Source organism: Diabrotica virgifera, chromosome 4, assembly GCF_917563875.1.
Source record: "Diabrotica virgifera virgifera chromosome 4, PGI_DIABVI_V3a".
In the NCBI taxonomy this organism is placed as follows: domain Eukaryota; kingdom Metazoa; phylum Arthropoda; class Insecta; order Coleoptera; family Chrysomelidae; genus Diabrotica; species Diabrotica virgifera.
This window is the reverse complement of record NC_065446.1, coordinates 35,937,343-35,947,862: the sequence shown is the minus strand read 5'-3', so window position 1 is coordinate 35,947,862 and position 10,520 is coordinate 35,937,343. Positions and strand designations below refer to the sequence as shown.

The 10,520-nt window shown below is 32.0% G+C and overlaps 1 protein-coding gene across 2 annotated transcripts in view; it reads left to right on the top strand.

The window, feature by feature from the left end:
- LOC126882984 (probable phospholipid-transporting ATPase IIB) overlaps positions 1 to 10,520 on the top strand; it is a 75,720-nt gene that overhangs the window by 877 nt on the left and 64,323 nt on the right. The window contains exon 1 of one of the 2 annotated variants that reach the window (XM_050648130.1): positions 57 to 303. The exons of the other annotated variant lie outside the window; for it this stretch is intronic. Coding sequence (XP_050504087.1) covers positions 212 to 303 — 92 coding nt within the window. The 5' untranslated portion in view covers positions 57 to 211. Of the gene's footprint in view, positions 1 to 56; positions 304 to 10,520 lie in introns of those variants that run through there. 2 annotated transcript variants of the gene reach the window in all.

The window sequence follows — 10,520 nt, the reverse complement described above, 5'->3', positions numbered from 1 at the left end:
TGTCTTACGTAGTAGACAAAGATGAACAATCCCAGCTGTCAGTGTCAAGTGTCAATTCTTTGATTAATGGGAGGAAGCAATTTTTCAATAATTTGATTATTTGTTTTTTGTTAAATAAATATGTAAATGTAAAGTTAGATTAGGCGTAAAATAGTGTTGATAGTGGTTAAACTAAATCTTAATAAACAGACATTATTTTTAACAAATAGTGATGGATAACATGGAATCTCAGAGTAATATTCTGAAAACATCAAAAGAAGATATTCCATTGATAAGCAGATCCCGTGTAGATTCCAATTGGGGGTATGCTGTTATCTCTTTAGTTATTTATTCATTATATTTCATGTTTTATTTACTCGTTACCATACAACTGTAGTTCTAGCACAACACATAATAATTAGAATACCAGTTTCTAAATAAGGATTTAGTTGGTTTGCCAAATATTTTATTAAGGTTTCCTTTTGTTAAAAAGTCCAAGATTCCAGAGCCCTATACCTAGATTAGTTTGTAAAGTTTAATGTTTTTATGTTAAATCGATGGCTTAGTGTGAAAACCTCGTATCTCATTAAGCTACAATTTTACAGGAGAGGCAAAAAACTGATTTTCTGCATAATATAACCTAAAAACGAAACTACCCTTACATATTTTTAATTTTAGCACATTGAGACAAATATCTGATATTGGCCCAGAGCTAAAAGTGTTAAATGTTGCTATTAAATTGGAAATACAAATATTAACTATGAAAAACATATAAATATCCTTGCAGTATATAGAGCAGTGGTGTTCAGACTTACACTGCGTGGGTTCTACCACATAAACTGCAAGCGTCCAGCGATCGACTGCTAGTAAAAAAAATTGAAAATAAAAAACTTTATTTCACATTTCTATTTGATAAAACGTTGTAACTACAGAGAGTTGTAATTAAAGATGTTTTTCATCTTAATTTTACTTGTATGTTAATGCACTTCATGAAGTGCATGGCACTTCATATCATCCACAAGTGAAAGCAGTCTCCACCTTTTCCATATGTATTTTTTCCGTGAATCGCGATCGACTACAAAAACTTTGGCGATCGACCAGTCGATCACGATCGACCGTTTGAGCACCGCTGATATAGAGCCTTTGCCCAAGTAACTATGATAACCTCGTATACCTTGATATACATGTTTTTCATCTAAAATAAGGTTGTGTTTATGATTATTTACGAGGTTTTCATTTTTCATAACTTATTGAACACTTCCAAATACTAGGTTGATACAATACAAATCTTTTGATTTAAGGTTCATAAAATGTTTCTATATGCCAGACTACCTTCTATTGTTCACAAAAAACACTTCTCCAAATCGAATCTTTCAAACAAACACTCCAAATTAAGTACCAAATTCTTGGTTATAATAATATATGTGGTATTCACACTAAATCAAGAGAGCAATTTATATATGTGGTTTCTTTTTTCGGCTGTAGAAAATAGTCTGGTGTATTTGGATTTTTTTCTAACAGTTGTAAATTGTGAGATACAAGGTTTTCAAACTAAAACCACCAAAATGTCATTTTTGAAAAAAATGAGACATGAGGTTTTCACACGAAAGCCAACGAAATGTTGTAATGTTTATACATGGTGAGTCATGAGGAACTGTACATACTCCTACTTCGTATAGAGGCTCCTATGGGGAATAACAAATGACCATTAAAAAGTGTCTGCTCCCCTTGTTTAATAATATACAGGGCGAGTTTCGCATTTTGACAGAAATTTATATTCGTCATAATTTTTGAACGGTCAGATTGATGTGTCTCTTATTTTGGTGAATCGTTACACTATAACCACCTAATCAACTGATTTATTCAAACTAGAAAAAAATCAGGTCCGGCTTTAAAACATTAGTTCGTTTGGGTCTTAGAAAAAATTTCACCCTGTATACGCTTTTTAAAAATTCTAATATGAATTTTACAAATTAGACAAATAGGCAATTAAAATGGCATATTTATTTTTTTCCTCACACGATTACTTAATTTTTTATTAAAAAAATCAAATTTGTCAAAATAGGAATTTTACCCTAAAAATGAAAAAAAAAAAGATGAAATCACGGTTTAACTCGCTGCAACGTTCCATGTTAAATTTTTTTTCTGAAATTTTTACAGCACATATCTTACCATTGTGAAGACTATGACAATTGTTGTAGACTTTCAGTCTTCTTCTCGTAAAAGTTATGAATTTTAAAAGTAAAAGGTGCAGATTGGTGAATTGCAAAGTTAAATGGCAAAAATTAAGTGAAAAAATTTAAAATTTATCTATTTGATCACGTCTATGTTAAACTATAGAGTCCAAAGAGAAGTTTTATGGGGAGTTTTAGATCTAGACGTGTTATAGAAAAAAAAAAATGGTGAAACTTTTAATTTTAAGAAAAACGTTGTTTAATTTTTTTATTTTTATGGTAAAATTGCGATTTTGACAAATTTGATTTTTTAATAAAAAATTAGATAATCGTGTGGGGAAAAAATGAATATGCCATTTTAATTGCCTATTTGTCTAATTTGTAAAATTCATATTAGAGTTTTCAAAAAGCGTATACAGGGTGAAATTTTTTGTAAGACCCAAACGAACTAATTTTTTAAAGCCGGACCTGATTTTTTTCTAGTTTGAATAAATCAGTTGATTGGGTGGTAACATAAATCAAATATTTGTTTAAAAAAATTAATTTTTGTAATAAAAGTTAATTTTTTTTAAATCTATGGTTCACTTTACCAAATTTTTAATTCATAGTCAAATTTGATTTTTTTATAAAAAATTAAGTAATCGTGTGGGGAAAAATAAATATGTCATTTTAATTGCCTATTTGTCTAATTTGTAAAATTAATATTAGAGTTTTCAAAAAGCGTATACAGGGTGAAATTTTTTCTAAGACCCAAACGAACTAATTTTTTAAAGCCGGACCTGATTTTTTTCTAGTTTGAATAAATCAGTTGATTACGTGGTAATAATGTAACGATTGACCAAAATAAGAGATACATCGATCTGACCGTTCAAAAATTATGACGAATATAAATTTCTGTCAAAAGTATTGAATATACAGTAAAACCTCCGTTAACCGAAATAATTGGGGGGAGGAGGAGGCCGTTTCGGATAATAAGAATTTCGGTTAAAAATAACATTGTTTTTGTATTCTTCTTGTATCAAATTACATAGTATTCTTGGTCAAAGTTGGTATTAAAAAATACTATGAGGTGATTTCGTAATGTGTTGTATATTTAATTCCTTTCTTTAGTTGTATAAAAGCAATGTTGACAAATTAACATCAAATTGTTTCCATTTTGCGATAAAAATTTACTTTTTATTGACAAAATTATTGAAACTGCCATCCGTTTCGGTTAAACGATGTTTCGGTTAAAAAGGTTTCGGTTAATGGAGGTTTTACTGTACCATTTTCGTCAGTTTGCAGTCCACCAAATGGAAAAATGTTCATATTTGATAGTTTAAACAGCATATTTCCCGGGCTCCTAATCACGCTACAATAACGAGAATTTGCCACAAGATGTATCACTTATAATGCAAGGACAAGGTATTGAATCTGAAAAACCTGATTTTTCACCTTCAATAGTTGGAAATGGTAGGGACGATATTATATACCTACATATAATAATATTATTATTTCCTTGTTTGTATTTATGAATATGTTATCCATATTATGATAAATAAAGACGGTTTATTTGTTTTTAATAACTACTTATATTTCTGCAACTACTTTCAGAAACATCTTAGTATCTCATTTTAAACACTTATTGACTTATACCGATTAGGTTCTGAGGCATCGATATATGTAGATGTTAGATGTATTATTGAATATGAATTTTCATGAATAGTTTTGCATTAACCACTATCATCATAGTCATCAGGACAACTGAGTCTTCTATTCATCATTATTCAAACATAAAAATAATTTGAAGTGAAATTAGAATGAATGAATCAGTTTCACATGAGTTACTTACAAATCTGGGTCACTATCAAACCAATTAAAATTGTATTAGTAAACTATTCGAATGATAAAAAAGTCTTTTAGAGATGAATTTAGGAAAAATCAGTGATAAAAGCATGGTTAAATCTGTTCTTAAATGACTGCTCGTCTGTTAACCCTCTTTAGCCCAATGTATCTCGCAAGATACATGACTTTATAATTGATTTTTTAAATATCGGGGGCTTTTTAAATAGTTCAAACTTTGGTTGTCACAATTAGCTGTTCTTTCTCTATACAGTTGGCTATCTTTGTTTGATTTAAAAGGTTTCAAAGTATTAAGTTATGTTGATTTAGTTTCTTGTTCCGTGAGTGTGCGCGTTTTTCAAGCCATCAACCCAAGCGGTAAATTCAGTTTACCTGCTGTTAATAAATTTTTTTTATAAAAACCAATTAAAGTGACTTATTGTTATGTTAATTAAGTTTAATTATTTACAAGTTTTAGGCACTAATACTTTCTGGTTTATTTGCAATATACTTTTAAAAAATGTACCTTTAGGCAGCATATGTGGGAAGGGGGGGGGGGAATAATTTTAAATATGATTTTTACTTTTAAAATGCTAAAAGAAAATTATCATGGCTTGAGGATTTCTTCTCTTGGGCAAAAGAAAGTTAACAGTGACCTGCATTCTTGTCTACATTTTAGCACACCAGAAAATATAGTATATTTATGTACACTTGTGATTTGCCTGTCTGTGACAGTTGTTTTATAATACATGAACTAGGAATCTATATTGTAATTCTGAAAATTTGGATAATCTTAACCTACAATTTGGAAATGACTTTTCCAACATTTGTGACAAATTCATTCCAAAATTGCTCACAGCAGAGCAGAAAAGATTTGCTCAGAAATCACTCCAAACCATTTAGACCTGATGGCTGATACTGAAAATATTCTTAAAATAATGAATACTGGTAATGAGTAAATGATTCCTGAAACAAAATAACAGTCTTCACAGTTCGATCATCCATGTTGTTTTTTTTTTATGAAGATAATAATATGTACAATGAATATGTTTCAAAAAATTAGAAAGTCAACAAAAAATTTTAAATTCAATTCTACAAAGATTTATTGATGTGGTGAAAAACCTGCTCCCATTTTTAGGTTAGCAATGACTGGACAAAGAAGAAATCACAGGAAATCGGAACTGCAACAATTTAAGTCCTTACCGTTTTGTTGAAAAGTTGAGCATAAGTGAGATATTCAACAAAAACAATAATTCCTATAAAAACATTCCGTGCAAACTCTTATATTTGTAACTCTACTGCATATGTGTGACCCCAAATAATGATTTTACAAAAAAAAAATGAAACAGACCAAAATTGTATAAAAAAGAATTCTTTCCATTCTTGTTTATGTACTTTTATGTTTTAAATTTAATAATTCTTCCTTTTTTTGTGTTGACATGACTGTCTGTTTTTTCAATGTGCTGTTCACCTTGCTTCTGCATCATATATCTGCATTTCTAGCTCTGTCTCTTAGTGCTTTACCATCAATTATTTTTCGAGGGGTTTCATCTCTGCCGTTTCTAGCATTCCTTTTGTCTTCTCTTTTCATGTCATCATCTCCTTTTGTCATGTCAAGTTGTGTTTCTGCCGCATATAGGTATTACTATTGGTATGACTATTGTTTGTAAATTATGTCTTTCATTTCATTTCTGATATGTTTATTTCTCCATATTTATTTTTTACTTATTTATTAACGGGATAACCCCAATAACAGTAAAGAAAAATAAAGAAAAAGTTAGGTTTGATAAATCTTAAACAGAAATAGTAAACTTTTGAATTTACAACTAAACATAGAACAGTAAATCTAAAATCATAATAGGCATTTATGTAAACTACAAAAATACAATTATGGAATACAAATGTCACAATTAGACAAATCATTACATATTAACCCATTAACCGCCAAGCAAAGAAATACTGCAATAATATGTAATATATTTGATTAACTAGAGTAAAATAAATTTTTCTACAACCGTGTTAAAAATGTAATTTTTAGCACTCCATACGAGCGTTAAAAATGCTACTTTAAGGCACTAGTGCTTTAAAATTTTTAAGGTACTGCAGTTCGTATTGACTGTATAGGCAATTTTGATGTAATGTCAAAAAAATATAAAAATGGAATGTCAGTCAAGTTCAAGTAAAAGTTTTTGTAGATATTGTCCTGTAATTACGTTTGTAGAAAAAATATTGTATGATATGCGTGTTAAAAAGTAAATTTTTAAGGCACTCGCTATCGCTCATTCTCCAAACTTTCACATGCGTGCCTTAAACGTTTACTTTTAACACTTATATCATAAATAACTATTAAACAATCGTAAAAAAATTGTTTTACACTTTGATAATGGCAGGTGTCAGAACAACAAAATGGTTTGTTTTCGAACCTTTGGCGGGACTGAGCTATAAAAATTAAAACACAATTTTATTTTTTGTGAAAAGTCTCAAAACATTTAAAGTGTAAATGGACCTGGCATTTTTGATAAACAAAAATAGTATGGTTAGAACATTGCCTACACCTTCTTCAGCTTCTTTGTCAAAAACGAAGTCGAATGACCCTCTACCTTTTTTAGAAATTATTTTAGATGTTTCCAGTTTACAGTTTTCAATCCTGTATCTCTCACTATGACAGTTGCATAAATTCGACAAATCGACATATTGTCCACAACACTACACAACCTGCCTTATGTAGCCCCCCCCCTTCAGCCCTAGATTATAACAAAACTGAATACAAGAATACCCGTCTTTCTAAAGGTATGTACCCACTATGTTCGTAATATTGGACCACCAAGGCGAAGCGCGCACTGTTGCACGATCCGGGAGCGCCACTATGTTCACGAGCCTCTTGCGCTCCGCGCTCCCTGCAACTGCTCCAATCGATACGGCATGCGCTCCTCTACATATAAACCGCCATCTATTAGACCGCTGGGGCGGAGCGGACACTGTTGCACGGTCCGGGAGCGCCAACCATCCACTATGTTCACAAACCTCTTGCGCTCCGCGCTCCCTGCAACTGCTCCCATCGAGACGGTATCCGCTCCTCTACATATAAACATCCACCTATTGGACCGTTGAGACGGAGCGCACACTGTTGCACGGTCCGAGAGCGCCAACCATCCACTATGTTCACGAACCTCTTGCGCTCCGCGCTCCCTGAAACTGCTCCAATCGATAGGGTATGCGCCCCCTTTGCACAGTCCGGGAGCGGCACACGTATTCACTATGTGGGGCAGTTGCAGGAGCTCAGAGCGCAAGCATAGTGGATACGTGCTTTTACACATTTTACACATAAAAATATCCCAACAAATTACTGCCTGTGCGTCACCTTGAAATTCCTGATCAGACAGGATTATAAGTAGACTTCCGCCAATGGTTCGTTATCGAACCATTATTTTCAAACACAAGATTTGATGACTCAGAAATTTTTTTAAAATCTTTATAACAGTTGATGTACAAACAGGTTAAAAAAATAATGTTTTAATTTATTTGACCACAAAAGTGTTATGCCAATAAAATTACTACAGTAAAAATAAAGTTGTGTCGAAGGATTGAAAATGTCGGACATTTAGAAAATATTTTTGTGATGAAAATATGAGTTTGGAAATTAAACAAAATTAAATTTAGTTACACCTATATCTTCTGGTTGCTTAAAAAATACAAAGATTTAAAAAAAATTAACGAATTGTCAAAAAAAAATTCTACAAAAAAATGGTGCGTTTTCGCACCGTTGGCGCTAAATGGGTTAAATATTTCATCTTGTAAAATACCTCAATTTGTTTCATTCAGGCAACCTGTTTGCACGATTCACTTGATCTTCCTCTTCTGTTTCGAGATTTCGAGCTTTCCATACCTAGATACTGACATGACTAGATATTTAAATTCCATCACTTGTTCTATTATCTGACCTTCTAGCTCTAATTTAGGTCTTAGATTTGCTGTCATAACAATGCATTTTGTCTTTTGTGGGGAAATTATCATATTAAATTTTTTGGTAGTTGTATTAAATTGGTGCAGCGTATATAGTAAATCATATTCACTTTAAGAAACTCGATAAATATGCTTTATCACTTCCTCCTTAACTCGGAAAATATTGATTGCACAAAAAAAATTGTAAAAAAGAAACTGTAGGAAATCACATTTACAATTCTTTCAGTCCTTAAGACCGCTTTACAGCTTGCAAGAAAACTTGCTGCAATTTCTTGCATGCAAGACTTTCATGCAAGTCTATTGCATGGTCTTTTACAGCTTGCAACCCGGCTTGCATGCAATTTGAAAGTTTTACCCTTAACCTAACTTATAAACTTTTGTTTTTTTTTAATTACTTTATTGCTGTTTATTTAACTTGGTAAATTTCGAAATGCCAAGACTATCAGAAATAACCAAATATAAAAGGAAAAAGGCGGTAGCAGCAACTTTAAGTATTATTATTGCTGCAGCCAGCCTTTTAGTCACTAATTTAGAACGCCGAGATCGGAGATGGTGAGTAAGATCTTAGTTGAACAAGAAGAGGGGTAATAATGTATCCCCAACAGAAGAATTTATCCAAGTAGATGATGAAAATGACTCTAATTTTCTAGGAATGAATGTACATTTTAATAAACCCTTGGGAAAAATTGAACAATTACAAAGAAATCTATATTTCGAAATACTATTTCTGCGAAACACAAATTAATTATTATCCTAAGGTACTTAGCTAGAGGAGAGAGAGCTTCCGTAGCTTAATATACAATTTAAAATAATTATAGAATCTCAGAAAGTGCCATTTCATTATTCATTCATTTCCATCGTTGATATATTTCACAAACAGAAAACAGCTGATCGGCATGTATTCGTGAATCCGTGTCGTCAATGACATTTGATATTGTGGAAAAATCAAATTCTCCTAGGCTTGCATGAAAACTTGCAGAAAAAATGGCACCAAACCGATTATCGCGCAATTGCAAGAAGTTGCATGCAATAATCAACTGACGACATACTGCGCATGCCTTTAGGCAACTTTCTTGCGTCTTGTAGGTAGAATTGCAAGCTGTAAAGCGCCCTTTACCATTTTTGTTGAAAAGTTGAAAATGGCTGAGATATTGTGCAAAAACGGTCCTTTAAGGCACAGCAGAACCCCACATAGCAATGTAACAGGGATATTCAAGGTCAACGCACGTTTGCTAGTTCGCTCCCTGGCACGGGATGGCGATACTAGTCTCATTTCTGCAGATTTCTGCACGTTGTTCGTTCGCTCGTTCTGTCACCACTGTCACTTTCGTTTCGTTGTGTTTTCATTTCCTTGAGAAAAATACGACGCCATATTTATTTGTTTTATTTTTTAATAAATAGCGTTTAAATAGTGCATCCAACCATGATACTATAAATAAAGAGATAGTATTGTCCCGTAGCTCAAATACGTCCGAGTTGTCGCATTGATTACGTAACTGGAGACCGGAAGTTGAATTTGAATTCTTGTTAAAGTTAAATGGGATTTGTATGCATTATGTGATGAAATTATTGAATTAGCAAAATAACATTAAACTTCAATGTATTCGAAAAGAATTTAGTGTCGAGATTCCAGTCAAAATAACTGTCAAAGATAAAATATAAAATACAACCGCGAACAATTCAAAGTAATCGGACATTACGAATGATTACGAACCATTACGAACTTGCCGGTCTCCAGTTACGTCACGACTTCCGGATGTGCATTATATTATCTTGTTATTTATAGTATCATGCATCCAACAACAAAAAGTGTAAAGTGAATTACAGCAGTTGTGTTTTATTCCAAATGTATACAATTTTGGTGTGGTTTAAACTGATGAATAAATAATATTGTGTAAATATATATTATGTGTAATAAGGTAGTTGTGTTTTAAGTTTTTACATTGATAATTGATAAGAAACATATTTTATGAACATACATATAAACATTTTTATAAATAAAGATTGTATTCTATGTTTTATTCTTTAATTTTTCGACCACTTTGGCATTTTAATGTAATGGAAAATAAATGTAACCTCAAAATAACACAAGAAAATCCAAATAGTATACGAATTATAAACGTTGATTGATAAATACATACATGTATATTTTTATCAATCAACGATATAAATATTATCGTATAGTATAAGGATTTTGTTTTCTTTTGTTATTTTAAGGTTGTATTGATTATCCTTTACATTAAAATGAGTTCTCAATCCCAGTTAATTTTACAAATCTTTTGAATTTACCGCCATATGGCATATAGTTACGCTCCCGACCACTGGCTGATGCGACAATCGTCGTTTCACTCTTTAACACGGAACTTGCATTGCTATGTGGGGGTGTGCTGTGCTTTAAGGTTAGAATCATAGACATACAATACCTAGACTGAGCGCTGCTGTTTAAAACTCTCTGACGATTGCGACAGAGAAAACTGAGGATATTAGGTCAGCAGTCTCCAATTTGATAAACTTATCCTATTAGAAAGAGACTTCTGGCCTAATAGCCTCAGTTTTCTCTGCCGCAATCGTCAGATAGTCTTA